Genomic DNA, 24,497 nt, shown 5'->3' on the forward strand with positions numbered 1-24,497 from the left:
TGAGTTAGCGCGCTTAGCAGTTCAGCAGCCAAGATGCCTCCTAAACGCTCTAAAGTGTGTCTACACTACACGCCTGTTACCAAGGATACAAGACAGAGACCTACATGTGTTAATGGGAATCTAATGAAGGACTCAGCTGGTATCAGGATCACTTTAAAGGTACTTGGATTGGTACTGGTATGGTAGTTTTTAAACGATACCCAGTCCTATTCACCAGTTAAAAGTGCAATGCTAATGTCAGGTAGCAGGGTAGACAGCAGAGACTGTTTTGAGGTAAAGGCCCATAAGTCAAAGAAAGAGAGAAAGTAGCAGCAGTAATGTTGTCCTGTAGTTGTGTGCAGTGTGTTCTTCAGTGTGTTAATCCTGCTCTTCGTCTCTCACAGAAAAAGTTTTCACCTGCGTTTGCTGCTTCATCGTTTTCAACGTCATGGACTTGGCCGGCCGCAGCGCCCCGTCTCTCGTCCAGTGGGTGAGTCTGCAGCTCAACACAAGACTTCAATCCTCCAAACACTTTAAATCAGAGAAGTCCTGTTGGGAGTTTTGCAGATAAACATTAGAACGATAAAGTTCAAGCAGCTAGTTTCTGAAGGAAATGAATCTGCTGAAGAGTTTTGACTGATAAATGTCATCTTAACCCTTCGGAGGTGACACCAAGAAAATGGTATTAAAAAAAATGATATCTTTGCTTTTCCTTCCTCATTGGGGCCATGACTACGACGACATATTAGGGCCATATATGTAGACAAAACTCTCTGACATGAAGACGCAAATTTGTGAGAAATTCAATGTCTTTACAAAGTCTAGATCAGTGGTCTCCAACCCTGCTCCTGGAGAGCTACTGCCCTGCATGTTTTAGGTATCTCCTCACTCTAACACACCTGATTCTAATAATCAACTCGTTATCAAGCCCTTTGACGAGCCTCAGCTGCTTGATAACGAGTTAGAGTGAGGAGATACCTAAAACATGCAGGGCAGTAGCTCTCCAGGAGCAGGGTTGGAGACCACTGGTCTAGATGCTTTGGATGATCTGGTGATTCTGGGCTAAGATAACAAGTATCTCCTTATTAGTTTTTTTCTCGAAATATTAACTTCCCTCCTCCAGGTTTTTTTCTTCTCCTTTTTCATCTATGGCCCTAATACGCCGTTGTACATGACAACATAAAACATGGATTTTTTTTTTCTTAATGACCCTAAATTATATGTTTTACAGACTTCTACCAAATGGTTGAGCAGACCTACTAAGGGTTAAGATTTCTTTCTTAGTCTGATAAATTGTCAAAAATGCCTCCAAACCACTTTAATATTTATTATAATTGGTCATTTTCTACTTATGTAGCACATTTGAACACAGAACACTTGGGGAAATCTGATTTTTAGTCGTCATTATGAAAATCCATCCATAACTTGATCGTCTTGCTGTGTGTATTTTTATAAATATATCACATTATCTTCATCATAAACTCATCAGTGTCTCTCTGGATTGTTTTTTCTTTCAGCCGTCAAAGGAGAGTCTTGCGTTTCCTGCTGCAGTTCTTTCTCGTGTGATCTTCATCCCTCTGCTCATGGTGTGTAACATCCATAACTCCAAACTTACCGTCATCTTCAGCCACGACAGCATCTTCGTCACCTTCATGGCCTTGTTCTCCTTCTCCAACGGATACTTGGCGAGCCTCTGCATGGCCTACGCTCCACAGTGAGTCCTTTTACCAAGAGGTTCTTTTTGTGTTTTTGCTGCTGATGATGGAAAGTTTGGTCTGTCGGTGCAACACGTTGATGGATTTAAGAAGAATTCTGTACAAGCAATCATTGCTCCACAGAGGATGAATCTTTATGACTCGGACTGTCACGATAACTACTTCTGTTGGACGATATATTCTCCCAGAAATTTTAATTATATCATTTTAATACTATTTTATGCCACAATTGCAGTTAACATGATACGATTGGTTCAAATATAATACAAACCTTTGGGAGGTGCCAGGGAGAATTTTGATTTTTCTACAAATGTCTGCAACCATTTTTATACGTTGGGGCTCCCATCAATCGATACCTGCAATTGATCCTTTTTGCACCCAGAGCTCACAGCCAATCAACAGCAAGTGTTCTTCTCTTTAATGCATCATGTGATTGGCCCACTGCCACAGCAGCTATGACCCGTCTGTGGTGGTGAAGTCGTGGTGAATCTGAGTTTAACGCGCTTAGCAGTTCAGCAGCCAAGATGCCACCTAAACGCTCTAAAGTGTGTCTACACTACACACCTGTTACACCAGATAAAAGACAGAGACCTAAATGTGTTAATGGGAATCTAATGAAGTACTCAGCTGGTATCAGGATCACTTTAAAGGTACTTGGATTGGTGCTGGTATTGTAGTTTTTAAATGACTTCCAGCTCTATGTAGGATTACAACCAATGATTATTTCTCTCCAATGATCAGTGAGTTGTTTGGTCTATAAAATGGTGAAAAATGTTGATTATTCTTTCCCGAAGCCCAATTTGACATCTTTAATTGTTGTTTTGTTCTGATTAACAGTCCACAACCCAAAAAAATACTCAGTAAACTGTCATAGACGACAATAGAAACATAAAGAACCATGAAATGATCATGTGCAAAACTCTTGACCGCTGCTTCTATTTATTCTTTCATTTATTCTATTGATCGTATTAAATGCAATACCTTCCTACTTTTTTTCCTTCTTTTCCTGTGTCCGTCAGGTTGGTGCGCTCTAAGGACATTGAGACCGCCGGCTCTCTGATGACTTTCTTCCTGGTTCTGGGTCTGGCAGTCGGAGCGTCGCTGTCCTTCCCGCTGGGATACCTGGTGCTGCCGACCGACACGCAGACGGCCGCGTGAAACCTTACCGATGCTTCATGGGAACATCGGTCGTTATCAAACTAAATGAAGAACCACACAGGACAGTTTGATCCTGGCAGAGGCAAAAAATATATATGTATATGACACAAATTGAAGCACTTTGAGTTACGAATTTAAATTATTATTTTTTGCATATTTCCCAGTTTTAGTCCGACTCATAGACTGTATATAAAATGGACGTAACATCCGTGACGTCACCCATTGGTTTGTGGACTGCTGCTCGGAGGCCAATAGTATCGGATCTGAGCAACCAGTCAATCACGACGTAGCCACGCCCTAATGCATACCCTGCTTTATCGTCACATATAAAATCAGGGAGGCCAAAATGTCCCAAATGAACATCATACTGCATTGAAGAAGGCTTTAAACTAGCGATTGAGACCATAAACACATTTTGAAAACGTTTACTGAGGTTAGAAATCAAGTGAGAAGTTGGTGAATTCTCCATTGACTTGTATAGAGACGGAAGTCCTTTTGACACCAAAACGGTCGCCCCCTGGTGGCCTTTTGATAGAATGCACTTCTAAGTTACTTCCGCGTTGGCCTCATTTCAGAGGACCTGAGCTCCCCGCCTGGTCCCACTACTAGTAATATTCTATGGAGCACTTCAAACATGACATAAATAAGATGTAAATGTAGAAATCTATACACACAATTTATTTAAAAATCTATTTATACTGTTAAGTTTATTTCAACAATACGACAATTCAAAGTGCCTAACATAAAACTTAAAACAGACATTATGAAGAAACATTTTAATAGGATATAAGAGCTCAAAACAATAAATGAAACTAAGATATAATAAAAATGACAGTTTAGTGATATATGAATAAATATATATATATTTAATTTAATTTAATTTAATAAAGACTTCGACACACAGAAAAGTCTTCAGCCTTATTTAAAAAGAACTGACAGTGTGTTGAAGACACGTGGAACATATAAATATAAATATAAGGGTCAAATAGTTTTAAAAGCAGCATCAGGTTTGTTAAAATGTATTTTTGTTGGTTTTATATCATTTGAAATGACATAAAACATTTTTTACCAAAAGTAAGACTGAATGCTCCTGAAAATGTCAAATAGTGTAACCACAAAAGAATGATAAATATTAAATAATGTAATATTTATAACAATTGTATTCCATTACCTTTATTTAATATAAAGTTATAATGTAAGATCATGCCAAACTAGTTGATATGGTGTTTTATTGACAATTTACTGTTTTTAAGCAAGTTGAATTATTTGGTACAAAGTTTTTATGGTTACACCACTTAGACATTTTTGCCATAATCCTCTAATATATTCTCTCTAAATGGATTAAAAGCAGAAATTTGATGCTGGGTCCACAAAAAAAGATTAATGTGTGCAAGTTATTCATACGTTTATTTTCACATTTTAACCCTTTAAATATAAACTAAACCACATGGACATAAAAAAACACCACTGACCCATGAAATAAATACTAAACAAAGAGATGGTCAGCAGATCATCATTATTATTATTATGATTATTATACGATAACTAGTATTTAAATATTCAGATCAGATAGTTGCAGCTATACATTCATTCACAGGAGACTAAATGTTGTAAAATGTAAAATTACACCAGGAACTGTGTCTAATGTTTACAGCTTAACTCTGATCGGCAGCTGTAAATCAACACATAACATTGTGTTTTTCTATCTATTATATATTATTATCTATTTATAATATTTCCTGTTGGCCACAAAGAAATCTTGAAATTTTAGGCTCAAACAGGTTTTTTATGCTCAGGTGCAGCTAAAGAAAAATAAAGGGAACTTCCTTAAAAAATGTTTTAATGTAACTGTATTTTATATTGTTATGTTCTTATTTTTGTTTATTTTACCGTAAGCCTTTTGCTTATTTATGTATTTTTTACTCTTTTTTTGTAATAAAATGGAATCATTGTTACGTATTGTGTCGTCTTTTTGTGCAATATGAGTAAAAATGAACAGCTGTCGGACTCAAAGTGACATTTAAATATCTTCTACTTTATTATTAGTTAATTCATTAGTTAATTGATGGACAGGAAATTAATCATCGGCTATTTTGACAGTCGATTAATCATTTTCAGTCTTTTTTTTTTGAAGAAAAAAACTAAAATTATCTAATTCAAGCTTCTTAAATGTGAATATTTTCTGGTTTATTTTAATCCTCTTTGACAGTAAACTGAATTTCTTCCAGTTGTGGACAAAAAGCAACATTTTAAATGACATGTTGTACTTTGACAGATTTATCAATGGGTAGAAATTAAACGAATCATCATCAGTTGGATGAACTTTAACCTTCGTGTCGTCCTCCCGGGTCAAATTGACCCCGTCTGTTTTGACTGTTCCTTCTTTCCTCCCTTCCTTTCCTTCCTTCTTCCTTCCTCCCTCCCTTCTTTCCTCCCTTCCTTTCCTTCCTTCTTCCTTCCTCCCTCCCTTCTTTCCTCCCTTACTTCCTTCCGTCTGTCCTTCCTCCCTTCTTCCTTCTCTCTTTCCTCCTTTCCTTCCTCCATCCCCCTTTCTTCCTTCCTTCTGTCCTACCTTCCTCCCTTCCTTCTTTCCTCTTTTCCTTTCTCCCTCCCTCCCTTCTTTCCTTCCTTACTTCCTCCCTTCCTTCCTTGACTCGAGGACAACAGGAGGGTTAAGAAACTCGTCAGTCAGGAAACACAAAAACCTGAAGGGAGACGGATGTTTACATATGCAGACAAATATTAACTCTACATTTCATATAATTATGTACATTGAAAAAGCCTTGAATGTGAATACTCGGTGTTATTAGATGCTTCTAGCTGAGTTTCAGGCTGTTTTGTTGCACATCCACAAATTGACTGCTATTTGATGCAAAATACCTTCTGTGTAAAACGTGGATTTAAAAGTTGATCTGAAGCTAATATGAAGCTTCAGTCGTCTGAATGAGTCAAATCTTCATCTTCTATGTTTCAACGTTACAGTGTTTTTAGTAGCAAAGTCTTTGTGTTACTATGGTTACACCACAGCTCAACAGGGAAACACTAAGAGGGAATTTGATGCTAAAAACACTGTAAATGTGTCAGATATCACTTGATATGACTAACTCACACTGATGAAGCTCAATAGAAGCTGATCATCTACTTTATAATGATTTTGTCCTCCATCACTTTACATTGAAAACACATTTAAAGGTTTTAATAGTCTGAACAGGAGGAATGATTACACAGAGGAAAAACTGTGAACTTGTCCTTTAAACAGTGTGTAGAGTCTCTGTGGTTTCCTCTCCCTTCAGCTCGGCCCTTTCCTCTTGACCTCCTTTCCGCCTGCTTCCTCCCATTCTTCAAAAATCTCTTTGTGGCCGACGAAAAAGGAAAGTTACAGCAGGACAGTGAGGTGAAGTTTGGACAGTGAATAAAAAACCACAAAGAGGAGAAGCAGCTCCAGACCTCAGCGGCAGACTTTGGTGAGTGTTTCTGTTAATGTTGAACTTAACCTTCCTCATGGACCAGTAACCAGTAACCACAGCAACGACACTGAAACTTGGCTTTAAATCACCAGTTAGCTCTAATTTAAATACTTAGTGGAGCTTTTCTACAGATGAACCGGTGTTGTTGGCCATTTAATTCTGCTTTTAACCCTTTGTAGGTGTATAAATGTGATGTGTTACAGACCTTTACAGACTCATTTACACCTCATTTGTTTAAAACGTTCTTTAAAATCATGTTAGAGACTCATTCTGTTTGTGTACAAGATGAAAAATTGAAACTCAGCTTCTAAAAAAGTCTCCAGCAGGATCTTTGATGTCAGCAGTGATTTGTGTTATTCTTCGTTTATACACTAAAGCACAACCTGTATCTATAGCAACCATAGAACAACCTGTATCTATAGCAACCATAGGACAACCTGTATCTATAGCAACCATAGAACAACCTGTATCTATAGCAACCATAGAACAACCTGTATCTAAAGCAACCATAGAACAACCTGTATCTATAGCAACCATAGAACACAACCTGTATCTATAGCAACCATAGAACAACCTGTATCTATAGCAACCATAGAACAACCTGTATCTATAGCAACCATAGAACACAACCTGTATCTATAGCAACCATAACACAACCTGTATCTATAGCAACCATAGAACAACCTGTATCTATAGCAACCATAGAACAACCTGTATCTATAGCAACCATAGAACACAGCCTGTATCTATAGCAACCATAACACAATCTGTATCTATAGCAACCATAGAACAACCTGTATCTATAGCAACCATAACACAACCTGTATCTATAGCAACCATAGAACAATCTGATGGTCTGTCTGTGCATTACATACCTCATACAAGTGCTAAAGATTGACCTAAAAGTTAAATGGGTTCAATTGATTTTGGTTTTTGAGCAGATATCATGACACAAAGTGACCTGGGATTCCCTGTTGGTGTGTCAAGTTCTCAATCCTAGACCCGGGAACCTCCGATTGCTGATCCAACAAAGCTGACTCATGTGATCCAGTATAAACTGGGTTAGGGGTTATTATGGTTATGGGTATTAACTGCTGCAGCTGCTTCATAACAGACTGATGATCTGAATCAGGCGTGTTGGAGCAGGAAGGCATCTAGGTTTCTATCTCACCTGCACATGTGTTTTATTGTTTATTTACTATTTGACTCTCTTTTTTCTTTACAATTGTGAAAATAAATAAATAAAAACAACAACAATAAAACATGCAGGGCAGCGTTGAGTACTACTGCTTTCACCCTAACAAACGTGGTCTAACTGCATGATGGTGCCACGATGCAACACACCAAAAAACATAGATTTAGCAAAGACATGAATATAAAATATGTCTTCAAACAACCAAATATTCATCTTTATACATTCATGCACATGCACATATTTTTATTTTTAAAGTTATTTCAATTTGATGATTTGATGTTTTTTATCTTCAGTTTCAGCCGTTCTATCCTTACAAAGTCTGATATGGTATTTTAAAATAATCTTGACCTGTTGTCCTCATTCATACGCATTTCTTTGTGCCACCTAGTGGTTGCAAAAGCACATTACAGTGTAAAAATCAGTGTAATAACGAGCTCGGCCGAGTCAATCAACAGATTAAAGTGGGTCAGGAACAAAACCTCATCAAATTTTATGGTTGAAACTTGTTTATTTATGCTTATTAACGTTTGTAATTTGATACAAATGCCACTAATTTTAGCAATAACAACAAGCTACAACACTGTTAATCAGGACGTTTGAGGATTTTAGGATCTTATTATCATGCAAAGGGAAGGTGTAAATATAAGGAAATATATAGTTGTATACACTGGTGAATTAATTGTTAATACAGTAAAATAAATCCATTGTCCCCAATATAAGGACATTATTATATCCTTCTATTCCTACAAAGTCTGATATGGTATTTAAAATATATGAACCCATATGTAGCCATTACATTTTAGGTTTGTTGGACTTTATACTTCATTCTGCTGAACTTTGACCTGTTGTGCTCGTTCGTACCATAGACTGTATATAAGAAATGGACGTAACATCCGTGACGTCACCCATTGGTTTGTGGACTGCTGCTTGGAGGCCAATAGTGTCGGATCTGAGCAGCGCCATCTTGAAAATTTCCGGTGCATGCTGGGAAAAATAAAAACAGGGATTCTACTTATATGGGCATCAGGAGGAGCATGAGGCGCCCTCCTGAACCTGTGAACCAATCAACCTGTCAATCACCACGTAGCCACGCCCTAATGCATACCCTGCTTTATCGTCACATATAAAATCAGGGAGGCCAAAATGTCCCAAATGAACATCATACTGCATTGAAGAAGGCTTTAAACTAGCGATTGAGACTATAAACACATTTTGAAAACGTTTACTAAGGTTAGAAATCAAGTGAGAAGTTGGTGAATTCTCCATTGACTTGTATAGAGACGGAAGTCCTTTTGACACCAAAACGGTCGCCCCCTGGTGGCCTTTTGATAGAATGCAGTTTTAAGTTACTTCCGCGTTGGCATCATTTCAGAGGACTGGAACTCCCCGCCTGGCTCATCAGTACACTTTTTTTGTGCCACCTAGTGGTCGCAAAATCACATTACAGTGTAAAAATGAGCTTGGCCGAGTCAATCAACAGATAAAAGTGGGCAACGTACAAACTTGTTTATTTATGCTTATTAAAGTTTGTAGTTTGATACAAATGTCACTAATTTTAGCAACAAGCTACAACACTGCTATTATTATATCATTCTATTCCTACAAAGTCTGATGTGCTATTTTAAAATATATTAAGTGTATAATCAGTAAATCTAAAACTAGACTGAAGAAGTGTTGAAGCTTTATTTTGAGCTGTCAGAATAAAACTCCCTCCTTTCTCTCTCTGTGTGAACTTTGCACCTTGTTTATTATCAGAGGTATAGGTTTGGCTGTTTGCTTTAAACACACCCACTGAAGTGAAAGTTTTACATAATTCAAAGTAAGAGCCTCAGAAACACTGTGGGCTTTTTTTACTTACTGTAGGTGCTTGGTTGGTTTTTTTTTTGGCTGAGAGAAAAGTTCCTCTTAAACTTCAGAGGATTTAATTTTGGGGTTTTTAGCCTCCAGTTACAGCCTCACAATAAGCTCACTTGTTATTGACCTGAGACGGAGAGGCACGCAGGGGCAGCTGATTATCAGAGCTGTGTGTGTGTGTGTGTGTGTGTGTGGGTGTGTGTGTATGGAGGCAGGTTGAAGCTCTACGTCAGCGTTGATCCAGTCGAGCAGGACGACAGACAGGAGGCAGAAAAACTGGACCTGCAGCTCATGTTGTGTTTGTTCTCCTGCAGATCAACATGGCTGAAACACACAAAGTGACAGCAGGCAGCAGGAAGGTGAGTTTACTCTGAGCAGGAGGAGGAGGAGGAGAAAAGGAGAAACACCTGCAGTCGATATATTTAATCTGATAAACTGATTCACAACTAAACCTTTAACATGAGCTTAGTTTCACTTCTCAGGTGACGAGAAAAATGAGTTTTTCCTCATTGTTGAAAGTCAACCTGTTACCAACAACTAGTGTCAAGCTGACTGGATTAAAACAGAAACAACTTCCTCTTCAAAATTACCAACATTAAAGCTTTAAAAAGAAATCTATGCATCAGTATTTTAAACAGCAGCGACAAATATTAAATCCTTTAATTAAGTAAAAGTAGCAATTTAATGTAATGGTGCTGGAGCTTGATGCAGTATTACAGTAAAAGTACTGCAGTATTATGAGTGATGTAGTATGCAGTATTACAGTAAAAGTACTGCAGTATTATGAGTGATGTAGTATGCAGTATTACAGTAAAAGTACTGCAGTATTATGAGTGATGTAGTATGCAGTATTACAGTAAAAGTACTGCAGTATTATGAGTGATGTAGTATGCAGTAAAATACATGGAAGCCTTAGTGTGTTTTTAAGGGTAAAGTTATTTGTGTTGAGCTGATTCCAGTTTGTGGTTTCAACACTGAAATCGACTCTTTGTTTGCATGTTTGTGTAATTTCCCTTTTTTTTAACACCAGATTTTCAACATAATCTCTGAAATTGTTTAGCAGTGTTCATTTTAACTGCTTTTATTTTGAAGGTGAACCCTAATTCAGTGGACTTCCTGTCTCATTCATAGTTGACGCAGCACGTGCTGGTCACAGGGCGTAACGTCACGCTGTGAACTGTGAGCTTTGAACTCAGACAAAAATTTAGTGTAAAACCTCCAATTTAACATTAATAAGAAGAATATAACCTGTTAATAAATGGTTTATATATAATGATTATTAACAGATATAACAACTATTTAAGAGTTTGATAAAGTCAACAATTATAACTTTACATATGAAAACATTTTACATTGTTTCAAATGTGTTTTTCTTTGTTGTCATTCATTATGTTTATATAGTTTTCTAATACATTAATAAACACTTATCTGCTTATAACTGTATTATAATGTTTTATTTATTAACTATTTATAAACTGATTACAAATAGCAAACATGGGGAAGTAAAGTATTAAACAAAACATCACAAAACATTCTTGTTATTTCCTCTTTCAGTATTATTATATCATTATCTTTGTGCCAAAAAGTGGATGCTCTATACTCAGATAAATAAGCTGTAAATGGGTTTGAATACTGAAGCACAGAAATAAAAGATATGTTTTGAAACAGAGAAATAAAGTTTATTTTTTCCACTATTAAACATCCTGTCCATATTTTTTGCAATAGTCATAAAAACAACATATGATTCAATATCAACACATTTATACAAAAGTTATGCAACAGACTCAGATGTGAGTAGTTTTTCCAAGCTTTACTGTTTCTACTGTAAATCACTTTGAGGAATCAGCCTCCAATTATAATCTCCCATCATTATATCTGATATGTTCAGTGTCATATATTGTTTTTTGTGACTTTATGTGAATGAAAATGTGCAAGTTCACCTGTTTTAACCATCGGAGATTGGAGCTAACTTTCTAAATATTACTGGTCGTCATGGTCACAAAGGCAAAGTTTGAAAGATTGAATGGTCATTTTAGGCTATAAGCAATTAGGAAATAAACATTTAATACTCTTGACTAATAAAAGTCAAGTAGACATTTGTAAGAATACAGATGTCTCTTTCTGCACCACCTTCCCATGTAGAGTAGTTTCTGCAGGCTGGATCCACGTCAGTCTCATTATTATTAACATTAATTTGATGTTTTGTTGTTGTTTTTTTTGCAGAAATGGAAAATTGGAGGTGAAGAGCTTAAACCCGCCGGCTGGTCCGAACGAGATGATGAAAGAAATCTGGTAACGTCACAATAATCTGATAAATGGATCCAAACTAAAAAATTACAATAATAAGAATATTGAATTGAAAAGTGACAAATATTCATGTTAAATACAAACTTGTATTGTGTAAATCTGCATGTGTTGGATACATCTCTGTCTTCGCGTGTGTGTGTGTGTGTGTGTGTGTGGTTGTGTGTGTGTGTGTGTGTGTGTGTGTGTGTGTGTGTGTAGGCAGTCCCTTTCAGAGGTCACATCACAGGTGGGATGCGTCCGGGGAAGAAGGCGGTGATTTTCGGTGTTGTAGATCCTCGTCCCGACAGGTAACGTCTTCTTTCCTTCACCTCAACCTCAACCCTCCTCCCGATGTTTTATTTGTTCTTCTCTCCTGCCTCCGTTTGTCTTGTTAATACTTTGGCCCGGAGGGAGATATCCTGACATTAGTTAAATATGAACCCTCATGAACCTAACACATTAATCTTTTAAACCGGTATCTATGATTATTCCCTAACTTGGGAACAGATGCTGCATAAAGGACCAGTAGAAGATAATTAAGGAGTTTTTAACTGGAAATCATGCAAAGATATTCCAGTAGAGACACAGAATATTGATATAGAGCTGGAGATGTGAAGAATATGAGTCCTTTAAAGGAAGTAGTTACTTTAACCTCAACCAAGTTGTCATTTTTACCCAAACTGGGATCTTTCCTTAAACCCAACCAAACCTTTACCAAACATCTTTTTTCTTTTCTTTAACCAGTTCTATATGTTCTTTTGGTCAGTGACAAATAAGGATTGGCAAGATGGGTCATTCAAAAATATGTTAAAACTAGTTTAAAAAGCAGCATCAGGTTTGTTAAAAATGTACATTTAGTATTTTTGTTGGTTTTATATCATTTGAAATGACATTTGCACCATTTTTTACCAAAAGTAAGACTGAATGCTCCTGAAAATGTCAAATGGTGTAACCACAAAAGAATGATACATATTACATATGAAAGAAAGAAAGAAAGAAAGAAAGAAGTAAAGCAGTCAGGTTCTTGATCTCCATGGTAACCAGAGTAAATGTAATATTTAGAACAATTGTATTCCATTACTTTATTTAATATAAAGTTATAATGTAAGATCATGCCAAACTAGTTGATATGGTGTTTTATTGACAATTTACTGTTTTTAAGCAAGTTGAATTATTTGGTACAATATAATATATTTGGGTTTTGCTCCGTGACTAATCTACTTTTGCTCTCTTCTCTTCTCTTCTTGTTCTTTAATAGTTTCTACTTTTTCTTATATAATCATGTGATAAAGTGAGTCACCTGTACATCATCAGGTGACTGTTGTAAGACTGATGGCTGTTTCTTCGTGGCTCTGTTAGGTTCTACATCGCCCTGACGTGCGGTCGTGGTTCTTCCAGGGAGCCTCCGCCTGACGTGGCTCTGGAGCTCTGTGTTAGATTCAGGGACCGGCAGGTTCTGCGGAGGGCTTGCGTGTCTGGATCCTGGGGCGAAGCAGAAAGAGCCGTCCCCTTCTTCCCCTTCATCAGAGACCTGCCGTTCAAGGTACCAGCACCTCTGAATCCCTCTGGTAGTAGAAGATCAGTCGGATGTTGTCTTACCAGAAATATGGCAGATTTACAACAAAGTGTCAAATCATGAGCAGCTACTGAAGTCCTAATTCTCTGGAACAGTTTATAGTCATGAATCTCAGAAGTAGAACAATTGGTTCCCTCCACAAATCTCCAATTAATCTTTCACATTGGTAAGGTCTATTCGGGGGTACTGGAGGGTCCGTCGGACAGTCGAACCTCGGATTCAGGAGGAGCAATGTGGTTCTCGTCCGGGTCATGGAACTGTGGACCAGCTCTACACCCTCTGCAGGATCCTTGAGGGTGCATGGGAGTTTGCCCAACCAGTCCACATGTGTTTTGTGGACTGGTCCGTTCACTGTACGACCGGTGTCAGAGCTTGGTCTGCATTGCCAGTAATAAGTCGGATTTGTTTCCAGTGAGGGTTGGACTCCGCCAGGGCTGCCCTTTGTCACCGATTGTGTTCATAATCTTTATGGACAGGATTTCTAGGCGCAGCCAGGGTGTTGAGGGATTCCTGGTGACCTCAGGATTGGGTCACTGTTTTTTACAGATAATGTGGTCCTGTTGGCATCATCAGACCGTGACCTCGAACTCTCACTGGATCAGTTCGCCGCCGAGTGTGAAGTGGCCGGGATGAGAATCAGCACCTCCAAATCCGAGTCCATGGTCCTCAACTGGAAAAGGGTGGAGTGCACTCTCCGTGCGGGGATGAGATCCTGCCCCAAGTGGAGGAGTTTTAGTACCTCGGGGTCTTGTTCAAGAGTGAGGGAAGGATGGATTGGGAGATCGACAGGCGGATCGGTGCGGTAATGCGGACTCTGCACAGATCCGTCATGGTGAAGAGGGAGCTGAGCCGAAAGGCAAAGCCCTCGATTTACCAGTCGATCTTCATTCCTACCCTCACCTATGGTCATGAGCTTTGGGTAGTGACCGAAAGAACGAGATCGCGGGTACAAGCGGCCGAAATGAGCTTCTTCCGTAGGGTGGCTGGGCTCTCCCTTAGAGATAGGGTGAGAAGCTCGGTCATCCGGGAGGAGCAGTCTGTGCTCACTACAGAGCTCATTATCTCAGCTCTTGTACATATTATTACTATTTTTTAAATTTATTTTCTACTACTATTGTTTTTATTGCTTGTGTACTTTATTCAATTTTTTCTATCCACTTGCTGCTGGGACTACAGGACTAATAAATCAAATATTCTGAGGAGAGCTGCTCAAACCTAACTTAAAGAGGAGATGTAATTAAAATACTTCCTAACCAAGTAATTCGACTTTATATAGAAAGAATACATCAGACACAAATGATCACAGTAGTGAGGATATTTAAAACCTGGCAAAAGTACTTCAATAAGTCTTCAAACGTGTATGGTGGGTACCTCTCCTTCCCTTGTTTAGTTCATACTAATGTCTGACTCTTAACTGTTCTCCTGAATGAAAAACAATCAAACATCTTCCTGCATGTGTCTCGTCTCTCCTCTCAGATCGAGATTCACTGTGAACAAGGTCGGTTTCGTGTCTTTGTGGACGGACAGCAGCTGTTTGACTTTGACCACAGACTGACGACACTCAGCGACATCGACACTTTATGGATCAAAGGCAGCGTCACCATCACAAAACTGGCCTGAATGAAACGATGAACCTCAGGAGAGACTGATCTCAACTCTGTGGATCATGATTAGTTTTTTTATATGATATTCACCTTTTCTGATACTGAAGACTTTAGAGAAGGTTTGCTTTCTTTGCTCTCCTTTTATATCGGACAATAATTAAATCACAATTGATTTTTATGGTAATTAACAGCCTTTAACTTTCTAAATGAGGCCTTCATGGTGATTACTGATGGTGAGGTAAGTTCTTAGATGTCTTAACTTTTTTATTTTACCGTTATAGCTCACCAACATTTTTATATTTTTATATTTTAGGTTTTATATATTTACCTATAATGCCTTTGCTGTTGGGAGAAAAAAAATCAGTGGGCTTCATCTCTTTGGAATGTGTTCCAGTTTGGTTCATTAAGTTTGGGAATTTTCCCAGAATGTCCCACATAGCTGCCAGTCATTGTTATGTAAATAAGACCAGAGATTGATGATGAAGGAAACATAGAAAACAAAACACACAATTGTACAGAATATCTGAAAATTATTTGATGGTTCTTGTAACCGTGCTGTGCTTTGGAGACATTGAATGAACCACAGCTACCACTGAGGGCACTGAGGTCCTATTTTCTGTGATTTTACGGGGTTTTTTTGTAGCCTGTTGGAGTTAAAAGAGCATTCCACCAATGTATCATCACACTTTTATAAAATTGTCAGACTCATGATTGACCCTTAAAAGAAAAAGGATCATAATCGATGCAGCAGAACCAGAGATGTCATCTTTTTTATTCCACACGTTCTTCTTCCAGGTTAAAACTGCATTACCCATAGTGCAACTCAACTCAATTTACTTGACTGTACCATATACTGTATATAAGAACTAGACTGTACAGGTTAGGGTCATGGGTGTATTATAAGAGCTGATCGGGTGCCAGTTGATTTCCCCCTAGTGGTCACTCACAGTATTGCAGCACAAAAAAAATTCCTCCTGTCGCCCAAAAAGCATTTTCCCCCCATAGAGCACCATTGTAAAAGAACTTTAAGTTATGGTGAGAAAAAGATAAAGACACTCAGGCTTCTGTGAGCTTCTACAGTGAGAGATACAAAAGATTATGTGCCGAGTCGACTACCTCAAACCACACAGTGTGACGTCCTGCTGCTGCTGCTGCTACCATCCATGTATATATAAAAACTGTATATTTGTATATGAAGAATACATCTGTTTTTAGGCCACATTTTATTTTAAACCATCCACTGAAAACTTCATTTTGTATTTTATGGAAATAATGTGATGAATGAGCCTTTTAGAAACAGCTGTCTTTGTCTCTCTTTGTGTATTTACTCAAGTACTGTATTCAAGTACATGTTTGAGGTACTTGTACTTTACTGTAGTATTTCCATGTGATGCTACTTTCTACATCTCAGAGGGAAATATTGTACTTTCTACTCCACCACATTTATTTGACAGCTTTAGTTACTTTTAAAATGACGATTTGACACAATGGATAATATACTCAAACTAAATGTATTGAGTTTGGTTGTAGGAATGTTCTTGCTAACACACCACTGCACTTATTCTCAGCAGGTCACTAAAACTAAATTTCTGGGTTTTAAATGAGATAATTCATCCTGGTCTGATCAAATTAGTACATATTGGTTTTTACCTTGTTTATAATACATGTTGAGTGAGCTCTGTTTAGTCCACAAACAAACTGAATGAAGACAAGTTGCTGTTTTGGAACCTTTGATTGTTTTTATTTTCTTTTAGTTGTTGACTATTTTTGTTGTAGGTTTCTATTGTTACTGTTTCATATTTTTGGCTCAATTTGCCCTTTTTATGTTTTATTGAAACAATGTGATTTTAATTATTGCTTCTTTATATTGTTGATGTTTGTGTGTGGACCCCAGCGAGCACTTTGTGGAAGCTGATGGGGATCCAAATAACGAATAAAGGTCCCATTGAAAACACATTTGTGTATCAGAACTTAGTTTGTTCTTTTAATTTTCAGGATTAGGTTGAATAATATCTAATATCTAAATAGTGATAGAACTTGTGAGTTTTTCGAACATTAACCAGCAAATTTATAAACAAGATTTAGTATCTGTTGATTTAAGGATATTTTATATACTGAAAAGCAAAAATGAGAACCTTCAAGAATAAAACTGTAATATGTTCGTGTATGAATTATCCTTTATTAAATATTTGCACAAAATACACAGCAGAACACATGGAAAGCAAATCCACATTAGTTACATTTTAGAGTTTTTGGAAACAAGGAAACAAGTTGTGCAGTGTGTACATGTATGAATGATCCTTTATTAAATATTTGAACAAAATACACAGCAGAAAACATGGAGAGCAAATCTCTTTTTTTAATATAGATTTGGGATTTTTAGACTTTTGGTAGTTATATAGCGCCTTTCTAGTCTTTACACTACATTTCCTTCACCCATTCATACACTGATGGCAGGAGCTACCACGCAGGGTGCATATCAGGGGAAGTTACTCACATTCATACACCGTTGGCGCAGCAACGGGAGCAATTTGGGGTTAAAGATTGCCCAAGGACACATCGACATGTGGACTGGAGGAGCCGGGAATCGAACCGCCAATCTTCCAATTGGAGGACGACCGCTCTACCCCCTGAGCCACAGCCTCACATTTTCTCACACTGAAGCAGTAAAAAGACAAGTTTAAGGTCAATTCCAACATGCATGAAATAAAATAATTATATTATAAATCATAAAAGAATGTCTGCATTAATCATATCCTGATGGAAAGAAGTTCACACTGTACAATACTGTTGAATATATATTTGTTACCATAATTAACTGAATATTTTCATTTAGAATTGATCAGTTTTGGTCTCTAATCAATATCCATCCTGGTATTGACTCAGACAGTTTGATTGACAGGACAGATGATCAGAAGGGCGGAGTTTTTACCATCATCATTAACACAGGGACTGAATATTGGGTAGAGTTTCTCAGTGAAGGAGCAGCCAGTAAAGGAGTAGATAAGAGCTGCAGCATCTACGTCATAAAAGGAGACCAGACCCTCCTCATAATCCACAAACACCCCCACCTTCTGAGGAGGAGACTTCAGAGAGAGACGGACTGTACGGTTATTACGAGCACTGTACTCATTTCCATTTCTCAAACATATAGTCCAGTAACCATATTGAGGTGTCAGTGTGATGTTTTCTTTCCTGTTGATCGACTCTCTGACCACTCCTAAATCCCAGTCAGTCTTCTCTTTAACCTGAACCTCAAAGTAAAATCTGCCTGAAGACAAACTCTGCTTTCCTAACACACAGGGAAAAGGAGAAAATCTCTCTGGGTTGTCTGGGAGATTCTTCCACACATCACCACAGTTTACTTGTTTCCCATCATCAGACAGGATGAGCCAGATATTTGCTGTATCAGGATCAAGAGTCACATCCACTGCATACTGCTGGACCCTCTTCAGCTCGAGCAGCTTCTTCATCTGTTTACTGAGCGTCTCCTCCAGCTGAGTCACAGCTCTCATCACAGTCCCCTCATATGATGGACGGAGACTGACCTCTGTCCAGTCTTTGGTGGGTAGAGCAGCTTTCAGGGACGGGAAGTTCTGGAGGAGGTGGAGGTGGTCTTCAGAGTGTGAGAGCTTCTCCACCTCAGAGCTTCTCTTCTTCAGCTCAGAGATTTCCTGTTCCAGCTCTTTGATGAAGTCTTCAGTCTGTTTCTCTGTTGTTCTTTGCTTCTCTTCAATTGTCTCAATGAGCTCATTCAGGCTTCTCTCAACAGACTCCTTCAGAGCGGTGAAGACCTGAACACCTTCTGCTTTCTCTCTGTCTGCAGCTTCCTCACTGAGGTCAACTGAGTGTTTGATCTCTTGAATAGTCAGTCGTCTCTTCTGGATCATCTCCTGAATTTCAGCCTCTGTCTTCCCCAGCTCTGCCTTCTTTCCTTCATATTCTTCTTTCAGAGGAACAAACTCATGTGTCTTGTGGTCTAAAACAGAGCAGAGCGTACAGACACATGTCTGGTCGGTCTTGCAGAACAGCTCCAGAGGTTTATCGTGCTTCATACACATCCTGTCTTCCAGGTTCTCCACAGGGTCCATCAGCTGATGTCTTTTCATACCTAAAGCTGTCAGATGAGGCTCCAGGTGAGTCTCACAGTAGGAGGTCAGACACACCAGACAGGACTTCAGGGCCTTCAGTTTGGCTCCAGTACAGACGTCACAGGGAACTTCTCCTGGTTTGGCAGCTTGTTGCTCTGAGCTGCTGCTGCTGGCTTTCTGTTGAGCTTCCTGTCTGAACTGAGAAACCATCTCAGAGATGAAAGTGTTGATGTGAAGTTCAGGTTTCGTGTAGAAAACCTTGTTACACATTGGACACAGGTACTGGTCATCACTGTTCCAGTGTTCATTGATGCAGCTTTTGCAGAAGTTGTGTCCACATGATGTGGTGACTGGATCAGTGAACACATCCAGACAGATGGAGCACAGAAACTGATCTTCAGATCTCAGACAGCTGGCAGCAGACATATCTACACATGTAGTGGGAAAGAAGAGAAATACATTTTCATTGTATTTGATTCAAAAGAAAGATGTACAGTTAATGTTTCATTATAGTTCGCGATATTAGGTCAAATAAATTAAATTATTGAAGAATCTCACTGCTAACAAAGCTTTTGCTATCTTGGTGACAAACATTTTATTTCCTGTTGCTGCTTCACAATAAAAGTGTCCTGCTGTGAAAAGCTTTTATTGTGAAACAGCTACAGGAAATGAAATGTGTCTGTAGGAAGTGATCAGTAAATAGTCAAAGATCAGATAATAGCAGTGAAGCTAAACTCCAAACCACAGAGGTTCAGTTACACTTTACAAAAGTCCTGAGAACTGAGAGAGACTTAAAAACACTTAAAGTGTTTTTTACTGAGTCTGTAAAAGCAGCTGCAGTTATACTGTGAACAATCTCACAAGTGTCAGTATGAAATGAAAAGAGATGAACTTCCTGTCTCCTGTGTTAAAGCCGGTTGTTGAAACATTAAATATGATCAGTTGTACTCACCAGTGTTTGGCAGAGACTCTGCTGTGTTGTTGAGAAAGACTTGATGAACTCAGTTTCATTTATATTTGGACAGAAGTGGAGAGACTCGACTGCAGCTCTGCTGTCCTCTGATTAATGTTTAGTTTAATTTCTGCAGAGTGACGTTGAAGCTTTTATCTTTCCAGTGTTGCTCCTTCCTGTCATTAACAGGGTTATTGTGAGATGTCATGGAGCAAAGGTGGTTCTGTATCGAACAGATGGGAGGAGTTCTGACTTCATACAGATGTAATTTTAAAAAATGTTCTTTAATCAATTATTTCTTCATAAGATATTTAAATATATCAAAGTATGACTGTAAGAATGACGCCAGGCTCCAACAACAGGTTAGACGGCAGAAAACTGGCAAAGCAAAGAATGTCAAAAATCCTCAAGAGACAACAGCCATCGTACGTGGTGTGAAAGACAAGAAAGACACTTCATTTACAGAGGTTTTTATTTTTTATTTTAAGATTACTGGAATATAAAGATAAGACATTTTAACTTGAACAAAACTGAAATGTTTTGAATGGTGTTCCTAATATTTTGTCCACTCCATTAACTAACATAAGGAGGACAAAATATTAAGAACCCCATTCAATATAATTTACTCCAATACACCACCATCACCCACTATGAACTCAGTAATAAACATAAAGTAGAATTATCACCTTTCTGACAATGTTAACAAAAACTGAAAATGTATAAACGTCATTAATGTAGAATTTATAGCAGAACTGTTTTGGACTGAAATAGATGACACAGGTGGACCTAATTCATCAAACTTTATTTTACCTTGAAAGACCATTGAGGAGGAATCCTCATTTACAAGGGTGTCGAGAAACATTGACAGCAACACAACAAAACAATATTAGGTACAAGAAAAGAAAAGAAAGAAAAGAAAATACTAGGAAGAATGAAATAATATAAAATAAAACAATGATTAAATAAGTTAAACAATGAGAATACGGTGAAGTTCAAAACAGTTATGAACAGCTGTATTGATGATAAATAATCTAATTTTAAGGCCTTTTGCAGATTATTCCATGTGTAAGGTGCATTATTATAAGAAACATTTTTCCTATTTCGGTTCTGACCATAGACTGTATATAAAATGGACGTAACATCCATGACGTCACCCATTGGTTTGTGGACTGCTGCTCGGAGGCCAATAGTATCGGATCTGAGCAGCGCCATCTTGAAAATTTCCGGTGCATGCCGGGAAAAATAAAAACAGGGATTCTACTTATATGGGCATCAGGAGGAGCATGAGGCGCCCTCCTGAACCTGTGAACCAATCAACCTGTCAATCACCACGTAGCCACGCCCTAATGCATACCCTGCTTTATCGTCACATATAAAATCAGTGAGGCCAAAATGTCCCAAATGAACATCATACTGCATTGAAGAAGGCTTTAAACTAGCGATTGAGACCATAAACACATTTTGAAAACGTTTACTGAGGTTAGAAATCAAGTGAGAAGTTGGTGAATTCTCCATTGACTTGTATAGAGACGGAAGTCCTTTTGACACCAAAACGGTCGCCCCCTGGTGGCCCTTTGATAGAATGCAGTTTTAAGTTACTTCCGCGTTGGCCTCATTTCAGAGGACCGGAACTCCCCGCCTGGTTCTGACTAATGGAATATAGAGCAACAACCAATTCTGTGAGCGAGTACCAATATAATGTGACTTCAGGGTTAACAGAGATGAAATATATGGAGGCAGTAACTGCAACAAAGCTTTATATATGAATAAAAACCAATGCTGATCTCTCGTCACTGTCAGGGAAGGCCAGCCAACTTTAAATGAAGAGGCCGATGAATGTAGAGGGTTCAAACCACTTTAACTGCATTTTGCTGCTTATACTTGTGTACTTTTACTTAAGTAGGATTTTGAATGCAGGATTTTACTTCATATAGAGTTATTTTACATTGCTGTATTAGTACTTTTACTTCAGTAAAGGATGTGAGTACTTCTTCCCAAGGGTGTAACTTTGGACCCAGCTTCTTCCATCTCTGTTTTTTAAGATGGCATATTAGGGCCATATATGTAAATTTAAAAAAAAATTAAAAATAGGCCTACTGACCTAGAAAAGGTGAGATTAAAGTCGTAAAATGTACAAGGAAAAAAATCCCCAGTCACATCTCTTTACTTTGCAACACTGGAGAGACGTTGCCTGTCGCCTGCTGTGGAAGAACTGTTCAAATTGTACTTTTCTGTTGGGTTTAGCAATAAGGAGATACTTGCTATCTTAGCCCAGAATTACCATCATCCTTAGCATCCAGACTTTGAAATTCAGAGTTCTTTTCTTGAAATATTACACACCCCCCCCCCCCCCCCCCCCCCCCCCCCCCCCTCTCCAGGTTAGTATTGTTTTTTCTTTGTACATATACGGCCCTAATACGCCATCGTAACTTTGAGATACTGAGTCATTATTTGAGATACTGAAAAGATTCAGGCAGTGTGATTGACAGGACAGATGATCAGAGGGGCGGAGTTTTTACCACCATCATTAACACAGGGACTGAAGTATGGGTAGAGTTTCACAGTGAAGGAGCAGCCAGTAAAGGAGTAGATAAGAGCTGCAGCATCTACGTCATAAAAGGAGACCAGACCCTCCTCATAATCCACAAACACCCCCACCTTCTGAGGACGAGACTTCAGAAAGAGACACACTGAAGGATCATCAAGAGCTTTATACTCATTTCTATTTCTCAACCATATAGTCCAGTAACCATTCTGAGGTATCGGTGTGATTTTTCCCTTCCTGTTGATCGACTCTCTGGCCACTCCTAAATCCCAGTCAGTCTTCTCATTAACCTGAACCTCAAAGTAAAATCTGCCTGAAGACAGACTCTGCTTTCCTAAAACACTGGGACAAAGAGAAAATCTCACTGGGTTGTCTGGGAGATTCTTTTTCACAACACCACAGTAAACTTGTTTCCCATCATCAGACAGGGTGAGCCAGGTATTTGCTGTATCAGGATCAAGAGTCGCATCCACTGCATACTGCTGGACCCTCTTCAGCTCAACCTCAGCGAGCAGCTTCTTCATCTGTTTACTGAGCGTTTCCTCCAGCTGAGCCACAGCTCTCACCACAGTCCCCTCATATGATGGACGGACGCTGACCACTGTCCAGTCTTTGGTGGGTGGAGCAGCTTTCAGGGACGGGAAGTTTTGGAGGAGGTGGAGGTGGTCTTCAGAGTGTGAGAGCTTCTCCACCTCAGAGCTTCTCTTCTTCAGCTCAGAGATTTCCTGTTCCAGCTCTTTGATGAAGTCTTCAGCCTGTTTCTCTGTTGTTCTTTGCTTCTCTTCAATCGTCTCAATGAGCTCATTCAGGCTTCTCTCAACAGATTCCATCAGAGCGGTGAAGACCTGAACACCTTCTGCTATCTTTCTGTCTGCAGCTTCCTTACTGAGATCAACTGAGTGTTTGATTTCTTGAATCTTCAGTCGTCTCTTCTGGATCATCTCCTGAATTTCAGCCTCTGTCTTCCCCAGCTCTGCCTTCTTTCCTTCATATTCTTCTTTCAGAGGAACAAACTCATGTGTCTTGTGGTCTAAAACAGAGCAGAGCATGCAGACACATGTCTGGTCGGTCTTACAGAACAGCTCCAGAGGTTTATCGTGCTTCATACACATCCTGTCTTCCAGGTTCTCCACAGGGTCCATCAGCTGATGTCTTTTCAGACGTGAAGCTGTCAGATGAGGCTCCAGGTGAGTCTCACAGTAGGAGGTCACACACACCAGACAGGACTTCAGGGCCTTCAGTTTGGTTCCAGTACAGACATCACAGGGAACTTCTCCTGGTTTGGCAGCTTGTTGCTCTGAGCTGCTGCTGCTGGCTTTCTGTTGAGCTTCCTGTCTGAACTGAGAAACCATCTCAGAGATGAAAGTGTTGATGTGAAGTTCAGGTCTTGCATAGAAAACATTTGTACACAATGGACACAGGTACTTGACATTACTGTTCCAGTGTTCATTGATGCAGTTTTTGCAGAAGTTGTGTCCACATGGTGTGCTGACTGGATCAGTGAACACATCCAGACAGATGGAGCACAGAAACTGATCTTCAGATCTCAGAAAGCTGGCAGCAGACATATCTACACATGTAGAGTGAATGAAAAAGAATGACATTATCATGGTATTTGATTAAAAAGAAAGAAGATTATATCTTTTTGTGGGGAAGAATTATTATTGAAGAACATCACTACAAACATATGGAAGTGAATTGTGACCAATATTTAAATTAAAATGCATTTGCAGAAATCCTTTTCCATTTTAAGAATGTGGCTGCATTATTTGACTCATAAATAAAATTAATAATCAATCATCTAATCCGCATTTTCATTTTCTTCTTCAAGACTTCACATTTTGTGATTGATTGATTTATAATAAAAAAGAAAACAAAGAGGACATTGCTATTTTGTTTTCGTGGTCTGCCCCGCAAAATAGTGCCCATATTTCAAAAACGATTTGGCAATCTGAGCGATGCAGGAGAATGACGTCAGTAGCCTATCTAATACGGTAGGGGGGCGGTGTGTACATTTGATATATGAATGCATCACAGATCATGGTGCTCCCTGATATTGTGCAAACACTGTTAGA

The 24,497-nt window shown here is 38.7% G+C and overlaps 4 protein-coding genes across 4 annotated transcripts in view; 2 read left to right on the forward strand and 2 right to left on the reverse strand.

The window, feature by feature from the left end:
• Positions 1-2,852, forward strand: part of LOC133987172 (equilibrative nucleoside transporter 2-like) — a 10,404-nt gene extending 7,552 nt beyond the window's left edge. Inside the window, exons 11-13 of the mRNA XM_062426457.1 lie at positions 384-469; positions 1,497-1,693; positions 2,714-2,852. Of these exons, the coding sequence (XP_062282441.1) occupies positions 384-469; positions 1,497-1,693; positions 2,714-2,852 (422 nt within the window). The remainder of the gene's footprint in view (positions 1-383; positions 470-1,496; positions 1,694-2,713) is intronic.
• Positions 2,853-9,351: 6,499 nt separating this feature from the next.
• On the forward strand, positions 9,352-16,779 carry lgalsla (lectin, galactoside-binding-like a). Its single transcript, XM_062437972.1, has 5 exons — positions 9,352-9,727; positions 11,592-11,660; positions 11,874-11,962; positions 13,014-13,197; positions 14,707-16,779. The coding sequence occupies exons 1-5, from the start codon at positions 9,689-9,691 to the stop codon at positions 14,848-14,850; spliced, it is 525 nt and encodes a 174-aa protein (XP_062293956.1). The 5' UTR covers positions 9,352-9,688; the 3' UTR covers positions 14,851-16,779.
• A 937-nt stretch (positions 16,780-17,716) lies between these two features.
• On the reverse strand, positions 17,717-19,351 carry LOC134001226 (E3 ubiquitin-protein ligase TRIM21-like). Its single transcript, XM_062440797.1, has one exon. It carries the CDS (start codon positions 19,349-19,351, stop codon positions 17,717-17,719), a length of 1,635 nt encoding a protein of 544 aa, XP_062296781.1.
• Positions 19,352-22,346: 2,995 nt separating this feature from the next.
• Positions 22,347-23,990, reverse strand: LOC133998857 (E3 ubiquitin-protein ligase TRIM21-like). The gene has a single exon (XM_062437899.1). The coding sequence runs from the start codon at positions 23,988-23,990 to the stop codon at positions 22,347-22,349; it is 1,644 nt and encodes a 547-aa protein (XP_062293883.1).
• Between the last annotated feature and the right edge of the window lie 507 nt (positions 23,991-24,497).

The sequence above is a fragment of the Scomber scombrus genome, chromosome 2, assembly GCF_963691925.1.
Source record: "Scomber scombrus chromosome 2, fScoSco1.1, whole genome shotgun sequence".
Taxonomy (NCBI): domain Eukaryota; kingdom Metazoa; phylum Chordata; class Actinopteri; order Scombriformes; family Scombridae; genus Scomber; species Scomber scombrus.

What these genes read in the sequence shown, in the direction of transcription:
- LOC134001226 (XM_062440797.1), bottom strand. Translation starts at nt 19,351, where the DNA reads ATGTCTGCTGCCAGCTGTCTGAGATCTGAAGATCAGTTTCTGTGCTCC.
- LOC133998857 (XM_062437899.1), bottom strand. Translation starts at nt 23,990, where the DNA reads ATGTCTGCTGCCAGCTTTCTGAGATCTGAAGATCAGTTTCTGTGCTCC.
- lgalsla (XM_062437972.1), top strand. Translation starts at nt 9,689, where the DNA reads ATGGCTGAAACACACAAAGTGACAGCAGGCAGCAGGAAG. An exon ending in GAGATGATGAAAGAAATCTG is followed by an intron (nt 11,661 to 11,873) that starts GTAACGTCACAA and finishes GTGTGTGTGTAG; the next exon opens with GCAGTCCCTTTCAGAGGTCA. An exon ending in TCAGAGACCTGCCGTTCAAG is followed by an intron (nt 13,198 to 14,706) that starts GTACCAGCACCT and finishes CTCTCCTCTCAG; the next exon opens with ATCGAGATTCACTGTGAACA.